Source organism: Sinocyclocheilus rhinocerous, unplaced genomic scaffold (assembly GCF_001515625.1).
Source record: "Sinocyclocheilus rhinocerous isolate Xijiao unplaced genomic scaffold, SAMN03320098_v1.1 scaffold942, whole genome shotgun sequence".
NCBI classification, from domain to species: Eukaryota; Metazoa; Chordata; class Actinopteri; order Cypriniformes; family Cyprinidae; genus Sinocyclocheilus; species Sinocyclocheilus rhinocerous.
In genome coordinates, this window is record NW_015627890.1 from 842,300 (window position 1) to 861,541 (window position 19,242).

The 19,242-nt window shown below is 35.1% G+C and overlaps 1 protein-coding gene across 1 annotated transcript in view; it reads right to left on the minus strand.

Moving 5' to 3' along the window:
• Positions 1-19,242, minus strand: part of lrch3 (leucine-rich repeats and calponin homology (CH) domain containing 3) — a 23,577-nt gene that overhangs the window by 1,583 nt on the left and 2,752 nt on the right. Inside the window, exons 2-17 of the mRNA XM_016547411.1 lie at positions 9,439-9,583; positions 7,580-7,706; positions 7,386-7,491; positions 7,158-7,294; positions 6,880-6,989; positions 4,927-5,020; positions 4,680-4,806; positions 4,440-4,582; positions 4,272-4,348; positions 3,858-3,903; positions 3,634-3,774; positions 2,125-2,172; positions 1,954-2,007; positions 1,411-1,491; positions 927-1,044; positions 817-888 (exon numbers count right to left, since the gene is read on the minus strand). Of these exons, the coding sequence (XP_016402897.1) occupies positions 817-888; positions 927-1,044; positions 1,411-1,491; positions 1,954-2,007; positions 2,125-2,172; positions 3,634-3,774; positions 3,858-3,903; positions 4,272-4,348; positions 4,440-4,582; positions 4,680-4,806; positions 4,927-5,020; positions 6,880-6,989; positions 7,158-7,294; positions 7,386-7,491; positions 7,580-7,706; positions 9,439-9,583 (1,626 nt within the window). The remainder of the gene's footprint in view (positions 1-816; positions 889-926; positions 1,045-1,410; positions 1,492-1,953; positions 2,008-2,124; positions 2,173-3,633; positions 3,775-3,857; positions 3,904-4,271; positions 4,349-4,439; positions 4,583-4,679; positions 4,807-4,926; positions 5,021-6,879; positions 6,990-7,157; positions 7,295-7,385; positions 7,492-7,579; positions 7,707-9,438; positions 9,584-19,242) is intronic.

A 19,242-nucleotide genomic window follows, 5' to 3' on the forward strand; every position in this document is an offset into this window, starting at 1 on the left:
TTCTTAAATTTTAATTTTAGTTTAATTTATTTTTATGTGCTTTTGTCATTTTTATTATTTTATTATTTTTTTAATATTTGTTTAGCTTTTCATTTATATTTATTTCGGTTTGTTTTAGAAATTTTTGTACTTTTAACTTTATTTCAAGTTTTCAATTCTAATATTTATATTTCTGCTTTATTTCAATGAGCACTTCGATTATCAATTTCAATTATTTAGTTAACAGTAACAACACTGCACTTTTTCAGTGACTTTGGTTCCTGTGGCTTTTCTCACATTTTCTCCAGAAGGATTTTAGAAAATTCTTCAATTAAGAATTCAAGACAAACCAACGATGAATGACATCATCACAACATGAGATTCAAAGCAAAGTCTATGAAAATAATTGTAAATAAAGGAGGCAACGGTAAAACACCTTGTACCTTAATTCTTTCCTGAGGGTTAGGAAACAACTATAAAAAATGATTAAACATTAAAATGCAAAACTACTGACTACAAGTAACTGATAAAACGCAATACTTCAGGAGTTTATTACAAAACATTCAAATATACACACCAACATTGATTTGTGCCATTTATTTACAACACTTCATTGTGGGAGTGGGCAGTCAAATAATATAATAACAATAACTTTTTTGATTTCTGCTGTAATTTTATATGTAATACGATCCACAAACACACATCAATAGTGCATTCTGCACAGCGCACATATGTTTAATATGTGCATCATATGTTTAATCATAAAGCATCATATGTTTAATCATGACATCACAAATGTCGCACAAAGAAGCAATCGGCTGCGTCAGGAAAACAAACCTTTTTTCTTCTCCTCTCGCTGACTCAGGCGAAACAGGTAACTCTCAGGTCTCTGGTTGGGGCCGCGGGAAATTTTGGAAAGTAAAATCATCCACATTAAGCTTATTTGCATCTACAGAAATAAAGTGACATCTCCAGGCTCTTGCGGTTCAGTACCTGCGGCATACAGGAGGAGGCGACGGATAAAGTGGGAGACACACACCCATCCAGCGGTACAGCAGAGAGAGACTAGCCAGCCAGAGCAATGAGGAGAGGGTAACGGAAACGAGGGGAAATAAAGGAACGAAATTAGGAAATAAATAGAGGGTTTGAGAAAGTTTAAGTCTTTGTTCTGGAATAGTCAAAGAGTAAAAGATTTCATAAGTTTATTACTGAAAATACTGCAGGAAACATATCATGAAGAGAAAATATTACTGCAGTAATGCATTAAATTACGTTTTCATTTATTCCAAAATCCCTAAATGCTTTCTTTTAGGGGTAATAATCAGCTTTGTTTAAAAATAAAACCACAATAAATTACATTATATTATATTATTATTATTATGGCAAGTCCCCATTTAGACAGCTGGCTAAACATGTCTGTGTGTCTTTCACCTGTTTGTGAGGGTCTGGCCTCTTCTTTATAGTGTTGGTATCTGTGTCTATCTCAAATATCAGTAGGGGCTCAAACTCACTCTGACAGAGAACCAACATGACAGAGAGAAAGAGAAAGACAGGAAGAGAAGATGAAGAGAACAGACAGGGAAGCAAAAAGAAGCAGGGCAGGCGTGTTAAAGATGCTCGCTGGGAAAAGCCGATCTAATATTAAAGGTGCACACAGCAAGTTTTAATAGTAAATAGTAAGATATGGCTGGTCATAATATAATAAAACAGTCTTTTCTAGCCACTAGAGGACATCATTTGAATCATACGAGAACAATTAAATTATTTGAGTAAACTTTTTAATTACTGAGTGCAACTTTAAAAGGATGCCAGCAGTTCAAACAGATCAGAAAAGCAGTTTCCAATAGAAAAAAACCTTAAATCATGTTAATTCATTATGCAAAGATTAATAGTGAAATCTGTTAAGGGAAGTGAACACAAGTGAAATGAGATGGGGCAGAGGGTGACGCATGATCCGAGCTGATTGGCTCTTACCATGAAGAGGGCGGAGTCATCGGTGTGAGTGGACCGTCTGGAGGGGTACAGATTCTGGGGTGGGACAGTATGCATATGACTACAGAGCCACACACTCACATTCACACACACAGCAGGATGAAGTGATGGATAGGGAGGAGGTGATTGTGCAAATCTGAAGAAGAGACTCACCTCACTGTCTGTTGGACTGAGCTTCGTAGGGCTCTGAGACGACTTGTGCTGAAAATACAAAGACAGAAAATTGATTTCCCATCACTAGAAACATCACCAGTTTTTGATCAGGATTTGGATGCTAAAGATCAAATTTCACCCTTCAGAGCATCTTGATGTATTTTGCTGTAACTTGAATTACACTTTACGGCATTAAATTGTTAAAGGGGTCATATGATGAGATTTCAATTTTTCCTTTCTCTTTGGAGTGTCTGGTGTGACCACCATTTGCCTCACGCAGTGCACCACATCTCCTCACAAATGCAGACATGGTTGATCAGGTTGTTGATTGTGGCCTGAGGAATGTTGGTGGATAGTTCACCCAAAAATTAAAACTGTCATCATTTACTCACCCTCAAGTTGTTCCAAACCAATGAGTTTCTTTCTTCTGTTGAGCACAAAAGAGGATATTCTGAATAATGTTGGTAACCAAACAGTTGACAGTAGCCATTGACTTCCATAGTCATTTTTCAAAGTCAATGGCTACCGTCAAATGTTTGGTTACCAACATTATCTAAAATATCTTCTTTTGTGTTCAACAGAAGAAAGAAACTCATAAAGGTTTGGAACATCTTGAGGGTGAGTAAATGGTGACAGAATCTTCATTTTTGGATGAACTATCCCTTATTAGCTTTACAGTGCTGCTGGGATGATGCACTTACTGTTGCTTTCTAAGGTTTTTACCTAAGCGGTTGCTAACAAGTGTCTAAATGGGACTACAGAGGTTATCAGGGACATTAAACATCATCACACCGAACAGGTAAACTCATTTACTTCCTAGTCTGCTTTTACAGCCTTGTTGTGTTTATAATCACGCTCTTGCAAACTATTCTAACTCAAACTTTAAAGAAAATGGCTTTTAAATAAGTACCGAAAAAGATGTCGGATGCTTAGGGATGGTGACGCAAAAGTCATGTGACTGTAGTATAATTCGTTTATAGCCTACGTTTAGCTTTTCACCTCTGCTGTAGCGAATCAGCTCATGGGGAAATATGAATAATTAATCATAACTAGTTATAATTAATTATAAATATTTAGATCCGCTGTAGATATTTACTTGACCTCTCAGGGTCAACTGTCTGTCAATTCTAAGAACGTTAATTTCCTGGTTAAGGGAAATAACTTTCTTACTGTACAACTCTACACAGAGCCTGTAGCATAAATTGAAAAATGGTGTGTCTGATTGGTCCAGACGCTACAGCCAACTGTATTTATGCTTCAAAATTCATAAAGGTTGTGTTCATTTGTGAAGATTATCATGATGAATGAAGCATATAAGAATCATAAACTTTTCTTGGTCACAGAGCCTATTTTATGCAATAGCTCAAAAGCCACTGGAAAAATCCTATTGGGTTTTAGTCGAGGGAACCAGTGTGATGCTAATTTCTGGGCTGACCTACAAAAATACATCAGCACTGCAACACTCTATTTGGCTAATGCATTTTTAATAAATTGTGTGTGTGTCAGTACCTTGACGTAATTCATAACAGCGTCTCTTTGCACTGGTCTTGTTTTCTGTCTCTCTTCCTCGTACCGCAGTGCCGCCAGCTGAGCTTCTCTTCTCACTCTCTCCACACCGCCACCAGAACCTGACGCCACACCAGCGGACCGCTGACACACACAACCAGAGTAAATCCACAGGCTTTCGATTTCATTGACTGCATAATGAGGTGTGTATGTACAGAGACTCTCACCTGGTTATGAGTGTATGAAGATGTGACCACTGTATCTGACCCACCACTAAAGAGAAAACAACAACTTTTAGTGAAAACACAGACGACATTTGACTTCTCTGTTAAGACTTAATTCTGTTTGATTTTTGATTCTCAGTTTTTTTAACTGAATTTTAAATTTTTATTTGTATTATATGATTTACACACACACACACATATATATATATATATGTATATATATACACATAGATATATATTTATTTATTGATAGAATACATTTATATATATATGTATTTATATATAAACATATTTAAATAAAAAAATATCAAAGCAGGTGGGAAACAAGCGTGAAAAACAAGATCATTTCTGTTTATGATAGTGTGGAGATGTACATTATACACTGTAATTGTCATGAAAGTTTAATTAGCTCAGTACCGGTTATGTAAGGTGGTTTGGTGTCTCGGATCATCGGTTCTTAATTCTCTGGATGGGCTGGTCTTCACAGGTGAACCCTAGAAACATAGTAAAGCTATCATTAGCCCTGTGTTAACAACAAAATCTGACTAGAAGTGATGTGATCAACCATTAAGCAGTAGTGCGCACCTCTCTGGTGATTCGTCTTTCAATGTAGGCCATAAACTGTGAGCTGAGGCTGACAGGCTCCGCCCCTCTACGGCTCCGCCCATCCTCCCCCTCATCCCCCGTACAGCTGTCAATGAAGTCTATCTGTTCAAGCTCTGCTTCCACTTTAGAAAGACAACGAAAAATGTAAATTCCTGTAATGGACAGCTTCTCGTGGCTTATCACTAGAGTCTGAACTGTAGTGTTTCATAAGCCTCTCACATGTGCCATTGGTCACGTGAGACCCCGTTCGATGATCCTCGCGCTCTCTTTCTCTATCTCGTCTCTGTCTTTGCTCTTTGGTGATCTCCGCCACTCTCAACGGCAAGTCTGACAACTCGTCTGAAGGCTTTAAGATGGGATAGATGGGGAAAAAGGAAGAACAGAACAATAAAATAAAATAAGCGATAATGGAGAATAACAGCTGGATAGAGTGGATTCTTGATAGAGTGATCTGAATAGCACTTGCCTCATTTCCCGACCACCTCTTGTCTCCGCTGTCCACACTGTTAAAGCCAGAGTCCAGAGCTCCGTACGGCCGGCCGGAATACAAATCCTCCACACTGAGAAACAGACAGACCAGAGAGAACTACATCACATCATCTGAGGTTTCATGAGGACCAAACACATTCAAATAGTGTGCAAAAAAAATATTTATAACACCCATATCAATTTTAACAAGAGTTTCTGTAGAAAATGTGAATGGTTCGCCTGTGCGAAACCCCCACAATGCCAGGGTGTTGCTATGCAGTTGCTGAAGAGTTTTGAGTTTTTTTCCTCCAACACGTTGCTATGTGGTTGCTAGGGAGTTGTGGGTGTTTTTTTACTGGTCCAAATCAAAACAGCCCACACTCAAGTCTATTGGATTTTCTGGTTTTTAGAGATTGTTTGGGTCCTTCCCTCAATATAAGTCTGCCATCACATCATCTGAGGTTTCATGAGGACCAAACACATTCAAATAGTCTGCAAAATTTTTTTATTTATAACACCCATATCAATTTTAACAAGAGTTTCTGTAGAAAATGTGAATGGTTCGCCTGTGCGAAACCCCCACAATGCCAGGGTGTTGCTATGCAGTTGCTGAAGAGTTTTGAGTTTTTTTCCTCCAACACGTTGCTATGTGGTTGCTAGGGAGTTGTGGGTGTTTTTTTACTGGTCCAAATCAAAACAGCCCACACTCAAGTCTATTGGATTTTCTGGTTTTTAGAGATTGTTTGGGTCCTTCCCTCAATATAAGTCTGCGGTATATTCTCATTTTAGTTATTATTTTATATTTTACTTTATTCTATTTTTTTATTTTATTTTATATTCTGTATTTTATTTTAGTTTATATGAAGACTTTTAGATTTTCTGGTCTCTAGATATGGCTTGGGTCCCTCCTTCAATGCAAATCTGTGGTATTTTCTCACTTATTTTATTTTATTTATTTTTTCAATTTTATTAAAATGTTATTGTATTTTATATTCTGTATTTTATATTTTGTTTTACTTTACCTCAAGTCTTTTTTTCTGGTCTCTTGATATGGCTTGGGGCCCTCCTTCAATGCAAGTCTGTTGCATTTTCTCACCCCTTTAATTTATTTTTTATTTTATTTTATTTTTTTTTCAGTTTTAGTTTAGTTTTAGTCAGTTTTGTACTTCAGCTTAAACTTTTTCATTTCGGTTGCAAGGTACATTTTTTAAGGTAAAGTTTTTCATCTAATATTTATATTTTAATTTGTTTTAGCTTTATTTCAATTATTGAAAATGATTAATAATAGTTTTAGTTGTAGTTAACAATGACTGTACTATCTTTTTTTCTGGTCTCTTGATATGGCTTGGGTCCCTCCTTCAATGCAAGTCTGTTGCATTTTCTCACCCATTTAATTTATTTTTAATTTTATTTAATTTTTAATTTTATTTAATTTTATTATTTTGAATTTAATTAAAATTTTATTGTATTTATATTCTATATTTTATTTTACTTTATCTTAAGTCTTTTTGATTTTCTGGTCTATACATATGGCTTGGGCCCCTTCTTCAATTTAATTTTATTCAAATTTTAATGTTTTGTTTTATACTTTATTTTATTCGCCACCACAAAAAATTACCTGATTACTCAGAAAAGTAATAGCAACCTCTCCTCAACAAGATTTCGTACTGTAATTTGTACACACTGCTTGTCTTCAAGTTCTATATATCATCTGTCAAATCTCGAGAAGTTTGATCTCTACATCATCTCATCTTCTGTCATCCGGTTTTGCTGCAATCTCTCCTGTCTTCATACCTTCATTCCAATCAATCCAAGCTTTCATTCTGTCTGTGTTTTTTCCTTTCCCTCCCTTCTTATCTGCAGAATCACCCTGCTCTGCGTGTCCTCTGAGAGACACGGCCGATAAACACATTATGCTCACAAAACCCAGTGAACTGAAGTGAGTTCTTACTAGGATCCGTAGGGCAGTGGTCTTCTGTCATAGTCTGGAAGGTCTGATGCTGCTTTACACGCCTCCATGTTGAGATATTTAAATATATGGATCTTTCCCTTTATACAGATCTAGAAGAAGATGCAGAAACACGTCAATAAAGATGGTCCTCAGGATGTGTAACCTCACAGAGATGCTCCTAACTTTTAAACAAGCACTGAAATAGCATTCGAAAATCTTTTTACTTTCATAAAATGACCTATTTCTTCAGTGTAGATCAAAACAGGAACGTGTGTTACCTGTGCAGGTGGGTTCTGGAGAGGATTGTTGTCCAGAATGATGCTCTGGAGGTGTCTGAGATTGCGGTAGCATACTGGGATTGTCGTTACCTTATTACAGGAAAAATCGAGCCGGACCAACGGCAGCTCGGCCAACTCTGCAAAACGATCAACACAGAAATGACACAAGCACATCTACAAAGAAAAGGTCACTCATTTCATATAGGTGCAGGTGTGTGTGATTCTGACCAGGAGGCAGACGAACGAGGTGGTTTCTGCGGATGTTGAGGTCACGCAGAGCTTCCAGCTGACCGATCTGTGGAGGAAGCGTCTGGATCTCATTACAGCTGACATCCTTGAAGACAGAGACAGAGAGAGAGAGAATTGATGAGTAAAGTGCACTAGTGAGAGAAAACTAGTGAGACTAGCGCTGGTCCACACACCAGTTCAGTGAGCTGTCTGAGTTTGCCCAGATCCTCCGGCAGCGACACCAGCTTGTTATTGCAGGCGATCAGAACTTTGAGCGGCAGTCGGCACAGATGAGAGGGGAGAGTGGACAACTGGTTCCGACTGCGGAGAGAAAATGACAACTAAGGGAATAAGAAACCGCAGAGTCCAATGACTAGATTTAAATAAATGTGAGTGGTACTTTCACTTGAATGATTAATAATAAAGGTGGCTGCAAAGGGCAATGCGGTTACTAAAGAGTTCTGAATGGTTTTATGTTGCTAACGGTGTTGTTATTGTTAACTAGCACTATTCTAGCACTCTCTATTCTAATTCTATTCTTTAAAAAAAAACTTGTCCCTTTTAGACATGCTCTCTATTCATTTACTGCTCGTTTTCTTTAAAAAAAACCTTTTCTAATCTTTGTGTATTCTATCTATTTGTTTTCTTTTTATTTATTATACAATTAACAAAAGCAAAAAAGGCCTCTAACACTAGCTTGCTCTATTCTGTTTTCTTTTTTATTTACTATATAATTTTAAAAAAATCCTTGCTACGTGCGTTAAGCTAACTGAGACTTGTTATAGCACTTGCATATCATTGCTCTTTTGTTGATTCTGATTGCTTCCATTGTCCTCATTTGTAAGTCGCTTTGGATAAAAGTGTCTGCAAAATGACTAAATGTAAATGTAATGAAAATGTAAACTAAAACTAAAATTAATTGAAAAAAACTATAAATATTAGATGAAAATATTTTATTTTATTTGTATTTTATATATTTTTATTTTATATTTAATAGTTTGGATTTTATTTGTAATATTTTTAGAGATTTTGCTACATTCTCTTAATGTTGCTAACAGTGTTGTTATTGTTAACAAACTATTTAAAAATTAGCTAAAATAAGAAAAAATTTAATCTAAGAAAATCTAAATAATCAGATGGAAAACTTAAATGCAAAAACTTCAACTTAAAAGGAAATGAGAAATGTTGCTTTGTAAACAAACTGAAATCAAAAGTATTAAAATGACTAAAAGCTAAATAGAGATATTAAAACAAAAACTAATAAAAATGACAAAAAACTTGAATTTAAAATGAAAATTGGAAATTTAAAAATAACAGCTCAAAAGCTCAAAATATTAATTAATGCTAGAATAATAATAAATAATACTAAAATACAATAAAGTATTTTACTGTACTACAATGAAGTACAGCTTCTTACTTGACTAAGCCAAAGATGCCCACATCTCTAAATCTCAATTAAGATTCTCTTCTCTAGATATGGCCTTCAATGTAAGGTTGTGTGATTTTTTTGCTCGTTTTATCATCTTCCAGGTGAATTTCTTGAGTCGGATCACTTACAGTAATAACACACCTCATGCACATCTAAAAAGCCAAACAATATGAGGTGTCATTATGTCTGAAACACAAACAAGACAAGTGCAATTTGCAAGACAGTGCAAATACCTAACCTTAAGCCTAAGCAACAGCACTAGTGATGCTTGCTTTAGTAAACACCACTAATTAACACTTGCCGCACAGCAACTGAGTAAAATATGGTTTTGGTGAGTTACTAAGTCAACTACAATGAGTTAATTGTCAGACGGTTGGAATCTTTTTTGGAAATGAATAATAATAGATGGTTTGAATCTCAAAATCAAATCATGAATTATAAGAACAAATGGATTCTCAATTGAAATTTTTTTTAACCGAACAAATCCAATCAATGTTTTTCATATCTCCAGAACTCCATGTTAAAACACAGCTGTCTTTTATCTGTGGTAACAATTAAATGGTTCAATACCAATATTTTACATAATGTATTTGCATGTTATGTTATGAATGCTGTGTCTGTGACCTGATGTTTAGGTAGGTGAGGGACTGTAGGTTGATCAGACTCTCTGGTAGTGAACGCAGGCAGTTCTGGTACAGGTTCAAATTCTCCAGCGACACAAACATGCACACCTCCACCGGCAGCTCCGTCAACCTGTTTCGTGATAGATCTGAGAGGACAGATAACAGAGAGAAAGAGACAATGAGAAACGCATGTCTGGCATCCAGGACTGCTGCACACCTGTCTTTGGTTTTGCTCATGTAAAAGTGTGTTTGGACCAATGTGCTTGAAACACAGTCTCTGAAAACCCTCTAAACATTTGTTCTACTTTCCTGCAGGTCAAGGAAATTATACAAATATAACAGCATCAGCCAAAATGTTTATTATATATAAAGAACTTTTTTTTTTTTTTTTGCTGTTATTGATCTGAATTGGCTGATATTGGAAGCAGGAAATATTAAGGCTCATCAAACTGGCCAATCACAACACCTGTGACCTAAAGTACATCAATTTATAAGCCTATTTCTACCTTTTTGTGTAATACTTCATACAACACAAATAAATAAAAAAATAATGAAGGACAGCGATCTGAAGTATGTGATCTCTCAGAAGTTGCTGATCATCATGAACTCATCATCTGCTACAGATGGTAAAATGGGAATCTGATTCAAGTCTGCATGGGAAAAAAAAGAGAAAGAAATTTCTATTGCACGCTTATTATCCAGGTTTGTCCAGTCATCTACTGACAGCCAGGAAGAACAAGTGATTGATCCCTTTTGAGGGTTCACACAGCACTGTGTATGCAGAAGTCAAGTGTACTTGTCTTATGTACATGGTTGTGGATGTATTATGATCTATGATCGCTTTCAAAACAGTCAATTAAATATTATATATGCATGATTAGTTATTACAGTTGTCACATTTTAATTTGAAATACAAAATGCTTGCTTAAATGACAATGCATATTGTGCACATACATAAACTCTTTACATTTTAATTTGAAATAGAAAATGCATGCCCAGATTATACAAAAAACATTAATTTATAGGGCCTTATGATTACTGCAATGCAGAAAACATGGAATCCAGTCATAAAAACTGAATTTACTGTATAAGACAGAATGTCATGGAATTTGACAAATTTTGGATGAATGAATCAAAATTACAAAGTGTGAATGAATGGCGCAAATAAATCTACTTCACACATACAAGCATTTGTGACGCAGTGTTTTCACTACTACTAGTCTACTACCACTAATAAAATTATTAAAACTTTATTTTTTTTAAGGAATAAATCGCACAATTTTGTCTACCAAGTTTTAATTTTAATAGTAAATCTCTGTTGTGCAGCACTTTGTTTGCAAAGGAAAAGTGTTTGGTTAATTTTCATTTGATTAAAGGATGAATTAAATTAATGTTTTATGCCTTCATTTGATAACCAGGAAAATTTAAATACACAACACAGAAGAAAAAAAAACATTTCATAGGACCATATTATTGTATTAAAAAATATAATAATAAAAATTCTAAAAAAAATAATTAATAAAAAAAAAATAAAAAGTAATTATTAAGTTGCATTTACACATTAAATTAATTAGAACTGCTTAAACAGAATTTAGTAAAAATGAAACGGAATGTGAGAAAAAAATAAAGCTGCATCTGAAATCTGAATTCGATCTAGAAACAGCACTATTGGTGCATATATACACAGTAGAGGTCGACCGATGTATCTGTTTTGCCGATTAATCGGCACCGATAGTTGATTGCTGGAACTATCGGTTATCGACAAAAATCCATGCCGATAGTTTTCCGGGTTGCGTCCATTGCTGGAGCGGCTGAGAATGGTCTGCTGTCATTACACAGTGGCCTCTAGTGGTTGAAATCACTGACAGCACGTGCTATTTGTTTAGACACGTGATGCTGCACACTGAACAGAGCGGGAAACTTTAGACGCGGATTTAAATGCAGCCGACAGAAAATCCTGCCGCACCACAGAGCGCCATTCACATAGTTTTCCTTTAAATTACATTATATTGGTCCGTGTTAATTTCAACATTTTTATTATTATTATTACTACTACTACTACTACTAGTATGGTTCAGTACTGTTTTTGTTAATAAAGCACTATTTTAGTTTTTGTTCAGTATCAATTTTAAAACTATCGGTTAATTAATCGGTATCGGCCAGTGTGGTCCAACCTAGCTATCGGTATCGGCAAAATCCACTATCGGTCGACCTCTAATACACAGTGTCCGGCTGCAGCCTTTTTGACACATTTCTCACTTGTTCCAGACTACTTTCAATCCCACAATACTCCAAGTTAAACCGTTTAACCATTTAGTACGTGTGTAGGTGTAAATAAAGTCCCTCATGCATCAAGATTAAGGATCTTTTTCAGAACTAATCCAGAAATCTTGCTTTGATTTTAGCACAGGGTTCCTACACATTTTTCATTTCAAAATTCCATGCTTTTCCAGACTCAAATTTGAGATTCAAACCTCTCTGTAGATTTTTAGACCATGTTTAATGTAAATGGTTCATAAAGTATTATTTTCAGCTTTATATTTGGTATATACTGTAGCGACAACACAGAGCCCGTACAAAATAAAAAATGCAGACTTTTGCATGCACACAAAGAACTTTTTTGTGCCCTCGAGAAACTATTAAATAAAAAAGAGAGCAAATCTCATAAGCCTGGATCAGTGTTTTGCTACACAAAGTAATCATGTCCGTAAAAAAAAAAGCAGACTTTTGCATGCACACAAGGAACTTTTTTGTGCCCTTGAGAAACTATTCACATGCACACTGGAATTTTTAGCATGCTTACACATTCAAATTTTATATATACTATAGCCTATTTTGTTTGTGTGTCACTGCCACAATCTTACTATGAAGAAAACGAAAGCATGGATGCACATTAATTAATAGAGATCTACTTGCTCAAAATTTGGCTTTTCTTCGGGTAATACCTCTAATATGTCCAATTTAACACATCCTCTGTGGCTGCTGGTCCATTTCAGTTGTCACATGAAAAAGTGCACCTTGAATTCATTCAGTCATGTTTGACAATCACTGAAAAATCACTAAACAGCCGCCATGAAAACACACTTCTTGTATGATACATTTATTTTCATTAAATTCTTAATTAGAAGAAAACTAAATTGGGGCAAAAGTCTGGAAATGCAAATATTTTTCCATACTTTGCTTTCTTTTTTTCATACTTTTCGAGACCTGGAAATTACTCAAATTCTATACTTTTCCAAACCAGTGACTCTTCATGTATTAGCATGCACAAACATTCTCAGCCTTCAAACCCAGAGGACAAACCCTCACACACACTTTCGAGCAGGACCCCATGACCACCAAAAATAGCTGCCGTACTAGGAGTGAGATAAGTGTCCATTTTTCTGTTCTGGCTTATATGAAAGAGGCCAGTATATCCTCACTGCTGCTCTAACACTCATTTCTACAGCAGACCAGATTCTGGCTCTAATAATAGAGAGACATCAGACCATCATCACGTAGGAGATGAAGATTTTACAGCCGTTTCACACAACACATGGCAGCTGTGATGGTGTGCGAGTGTGGTTGTATTTTAGCTGTGTGCGGTTTGCATTACACCTCACACAACTACAGGACAGGACTGCTCTAACCTGATGAAGAGACAAAGTTTGTTTTGTGAATGATCTGATCTTAAAATTCATCACTGGCTTAGTTATTACTCAAATATAGTTATTATTAAATATTCAGATTTGGTTTGTTTTAGTCTTAGTCTCATAACTTAGTCTCAGTGGAAAAACAGAATGCATCAATACTAGCAATTCTGTTTTCACTTACATTAGAAACTAGAGCTGGGCGATAGATGGTAAATATTTACAATGTACTAATTAACATTATTAAGACAATACAATAAATGGGTTGTTGACATATATATACCGTGCATGTGTGGTGTAACAGCAAAATTTAGAAAACAATAATTAATAATGGAGAAATTAATAATTAATTTCTTGTTAATAATTGTTAATAATATACAAATAGCATAAGAGAGATTCATTTTAACAGCATCTGATGTAAACGGCAATACCAAAAATCACAATATAAATACAATGAGAACATTTTCTGGATATACTAACAGCAAAAACAACAATTTAAAAACAATGAAAATATATTTGAACTATTTTAAAAGACTTTGTATTTTCTGAATACATTTAAATCTAAAAAAAAATTCTGAACTTTTAAAAAGATTTTAAAAGATTTTGGTGGTATTTTCTGAATATATTTAAATTTTCTGAATATACTAATAGCAAAAACAACAATATAAGAACTATGAAAATGTGTATTTTTACTTTTGAAAAATATTTTGTCTAAAAATATTAATACTAAAAATATATATAGGTATTTTATGAACACATTTACATTTCCTGAATATAGTAATAGCAAAAAAAAAAAAAAAAAACTTTTAAAAACTTTTAAAAAGATTGTCTATTTTTCCTGAATACATTTAAGAAATATTTTGTCTGTATTTTCTGAATACATTTACATTTTATTTATTTATTTATTTTACTAAATACAAAAAGAGAGCAAATCTCACAAGCCTGGATCAGTGTTTTACATAAATCAAAGTAATCATGGCTTCACGGCCAGTGTGTCGATCTGCCTGTGTATGTTGTTTGTGGAGGTGTGTGGATGGACTAATGGCTTTCCAATCCACACTGGATCTATATTTGTAACTGTGCAGCTGTGCAGAGATCCGGGATGGGGAAGACAGGAAGTGCTGCTGACTCTAACGTCTGCTTCCTACACGGACTGCTACCTAAAACCAGCACACATACGGATCCATTACGGAGAACTCAGAACAGAATTTGGTAAAAATGAAACGGAATGTGAGAAAAAAAAAACATTTCAGGTGCCCAAATGTAATTTCTGTTAAACTTTTATATTGATGTTAAATTGTACAAGTTTCATGATTTCATGACACACACACACTTTTACAATAATATGAGCAGATGTTTAAAAATCTGAGGGTGATGCCAGGTCATATTTCACAGAAAATAAGAAATTATAATATGCATGAATACAATAAAGTAGGGATGCACCGATACCGATACTGGTATCGGTATCGGGCCCGATACTGAGCTCCTGTACTTATTTTTTTAGACACTCTTGGTTTTAGACACTCATGCAAACCTTACAAACACACACTGTTATTGTATACACCCACTAAACAAGCCAAGTTGGATCAAGATTGTATCAGGCCTAGACAGGATCCAAAACACTTCTGCTAAACAGTCCCTGATCCCTGTGACGATCTGTTTTAAACCATACTGTAATTATGAGAACCACCAACATTATGCAACATCAGAACCGAGGTGAGCAAAGACTGAGTAATGTGCATCAACTCTTCTCGTTTTTCGTTTATGTTTGCTTTCTGAGTGTCAAGCACCGGACAGCATTTCAGCCTGACCAAGTAATATCCAGCTGACTTCACTTCCTCCATGCTTGTGCACAACAGTCATCAGTTCTGGCCTCGAGGCGAGACAACAGCAGACAGACTCGCTGCAGTAATGTTCAATCCTGCATCTCCCTCAAAGGATTCCTTCTAGATCAAATATCTCTTTCATAAGTCATTCCAATAAAACACACTGCAAAATAATACACTATTTATCCTATTCATACATGAGATAAATAAAAAACATACATCATGAATATTCAATATATCACCTAGAATTATTCTACACTAAACTAAATGAACAAGACCACAAAGTTTAACTATTTTTACAAATTTCATGAACAATGCACTAAGCAAAAAACTGTAAGTTTAACACAGTATAACAATAAGAAGCCCAAAGATTTTCAAGGAACAATCCTGTTATTATGCCTAACACAATTTCTTGCTTTTGTAGTTGCTCTTTTCTGTCATGGACACATCAATGCGACACAACAGACAACTGCAAAATGAAGACAAGCACTTCTTTCTCTGTCCGTGTCTGATGTGTGTTTGAGAGCAGAACACAGGAGACATGCCAGCGTATGTTTAAGTGCTCATCATGTTGCAACCCAGAGGTCCTCTGCGGTGAACTTCACACGCCTGCTTATAAGGCCAAGAGCTTCAGTTCAAAACAAAGCATGGCGTGGGAAAGTGTGTAACTGCAATGTCTCCAACATTTACAATGCAAGTAAACTGACATGACCACAGTCCACAGCGCTTTGGGAGAGGTAGCATTCCTCAAAACACTCGTGCACAGCTACAACATATCAGTCCAGATACATTACATTTCACACCAAGTCAACAAAAAAAAATTAACTTTTACATTTCTTTTACAATTTTAATACCACACTGTCATTACAGTAACACACAAAAACAGTATATAAGGCATGGTACTGGTAATAGTGACTCTTCTTTTTTATAGATTTTTTTTCATTAAAGTTTTTTCCTCTTTGACAATATTGAGAATTACAATGGAACATTTGCATGCAATATTTTTGATGTTACTTAGGGAATAATTCACAATGCAAAAAATAAAAAATAAAACCTTAAAAGGTCCTAAAACAGGCAATGCAAAACATAAATTCTTATCTTATTACTATTACATTTTAAGAGGACCCAAACTGAGAAGTTTCTTGAGATTCAGTCTTAAAAGGTTTATTAAATCTAATTAAACTAAACAAAAAAGCAACATTTACAAAAGGTTTTTAAAGTTAATCTTAGATTAAAAAAAAAAAAAATCTAAAACTCAATGTGGTTTCAATTAAATATCTTTTCATAATCAAAGAAAAAGAAAAAGAAATAACCAATAGATAAATACCCAACAAAGAGAAAATAAATAGCCAATAATTAAATAACCAACAAATAACTAATGAATAAATATCCAATAAACGAATAACCAACAAATAAATAACTAAATAAACATATATATATCCTACAAAAGTCCTTTAGGAGTTGAAACCATCACAATAAAATAATCAATAAAATATCTTCACCAGTTAACAAAATCTTGAGAGTGCAAATTAACCAGAACGATCATATAACTCTATTAACTGTGAGCCTAAAATTCACAACCAAACCTCCACCTATCGGCCAACACTGCAAGACCAAAATATTTACTTCCATCATCTTGAAGAAAACTTAATCAACTGACTGACAAGACAACAGCAACTAGAAATAAATACAGCACACATTTCTAAATGGGCGTCTGAAGTTAATTAAACAGTCAGCGGGGACAATGGTGCTGTCCGCACTGCTGGTGACGCTGAATTGACAGTGGTCCAGAAGGCCTTGTAATCGCTCTCCGAGGGAGGACACCTGTTCTGAGTCTTCTCAGCTGAGGGAAGACAGCGTTCCTTAGCAGGAGACCAGTACATTTGGCACAGTTCACAGGACAACACAGCCAAAGCAATCAGACGAGGAAATATCTGAGGTCAAATATCACGTCAAGTCAGCAGAGACTTACAAACACTCTCAACAATAGCTGCTTGACTATGAATTATTCAAGACGAACAGCCAACAGATCATTTCAATGACGCATTTTTAGATTACACCACAGGTGGAGCATTCAGATCTGTGACTGATTAAAATGACTTCACACACTGTAAGAAATGTTAGTACTTTTTAACTGAAAAAGGTTAAAATGCTTTCTGAAAAACCTGTTATTGCTCAGCTGTAAGTTATTTACCATGTAACGCTGTAGTGCCTCATTTACATTGCAAAGGTGGCACAGAAGCGCTTCTAAAGCGGCATTCAGGTGTCTTTCCACAGACTGTTTAATGCTGCTCAGAGGTGGCATAAATGCATGTTCACAGCAATCACAACTGTATACTATAATACTAGGGGCTGAAGTGGGTCAGAGCTGGCATAATTTAGTCTGGATTTTATATGACATTGCATCTTTAAACTAGATTTTAAGCAGGCACAGAGCAGCCTTAACTCAGCTGTGTAAAGATGCCTACACTGGAAAAAGTCACCATTAAAAAGAAAGTGTTAATTATTTCTCTGTAGGTTACTTAAAATGAAAAATTATATTAGATTTTTACAGGGCAATTTGTTCAATTTTACTGTTTTGTATTGTAAAGATTTAAAGGGATAGTTCACCATTTTTGTTTTCATCGAGGGAAAAAAGTATTCTCGTAGCGTCATGACATTACGGTTGAACCACTGATGTCACATGGATTATTTTAACGATGTCTTTACTACGTTTCTGTGCCTGGGTACATTTCAGTTGCACTGCTGTCTATGCAGGGTCAGAAAGCTCTCGGATTTCATCAAAAGTATTTTAATTTGTGTTCCGAAGATGAACAAAGGTCTTACGGGTTTGAAACGACATGAGGGTGAGTAATTAATGACAGAATTTTCCTTTTTGGGTGAACTATCCCTTTAAGTTAAGTTAAGTTCTCTGGAAGAAAAAAAAGTATGAAATACAATATTGTAAAAATCTACATAGTTGTATTATTATGCTGGTATATCAGTATTGTACAATGCAGACGTAAGAAGTTAGAATAGGTTTATATATACTAAATATCATATATATCATTAAATGCATCTTGTAATGTCAGAAACATTGTTTACTCAATTTCTGCCAATCACAGCTGTCACTTTTTCTCATAAATGTAACAAGAGGCCTTCACAGAAAAATAAAACAACAAAAAAAAGCAAAATGTCATTATTGATAAACCTCTCCGTCAGAATCAAGAGGCAATGTTAAACTGCTATTATCACCCGAAAATGACCTCGCTAAAAAAAGACCCATAAACTCTCTGGCAGAAACAAAGCTATGGCACTCACAATCTGTCATTAGCAAACCATAACAAACTCACAGCAAAGCAATAGAACTATTTTGGGGGTTGAAAAGCATTGAAAGCTTTCCTTTATTTTTTTCCCGTTCATTCCTACAGTCTGCATTTTTGTGAACCGGCTTTGGATGAGAACGAAATCAAGAGATTTTTGTGTGGATCCCAGCATGCACTTCACATACGATCAATATTGACACAGACTCAAGACACCAAGCATGCTCAGGAACAGAGCTGTAGTCCTGAGCTACGATGACCATTTCCTATTTTCAGACCGTGCAACACAATACAAGGCGGCTAACCGGGGTAACACTTACTAGACCCAGGCTTTGTTAAATAAGAGCAGTAATAGTGAAACTTTCATTAAGAAACACCACTTTATTCCCTACAACATTAAATATAAAATGCTATTGTGAGTTATGCAACTAAATTTCTACGCAATGCAATTATCTCCTTGAGTTATATAGCTGATATCTACAATAAAAACAGTTTTCTGCATCTATCTTCCCTTTGCAATGGTAATTTGAGACATTATGCATCATATACTTTGTGCACATAAAACTAAATTAAATTCTAATTTTCTCAAACATCAGCAATTTGTCCACAACACTTACACTGAACTGAAAACCACAAAGCAACTGTACACACAAAGATGTCACTGTGACATTTTCATAACTTTTAAGAAGAGTAATGAACCTGTCTATCTGCATGCCGATCAATTAGGTAGTCATTTAGGGATTTACCAGTCATGCAAACACTTAAAAGATACAGCAGTCCGTAAAAACCTTCAGACAGATGTTTATATAGCCTGGACTGGTTTTACTGTACACACAACTCATTTAAAGAGGGTTTATTCAACGTAAAATATAACTCTTTGTATTAATATATGTGACCCTGGACCACAAAACCAGTCATAAGGGTCAATTTTTCAAAATTGAGATTTATACATCATCTGAAAGCTGAATAAATAAGCTTTCCATTGATGTATGGTTTGTTAGGATAGGACAATATTTGGTCGAGATACAACTATTTGAAAATCTGGAAT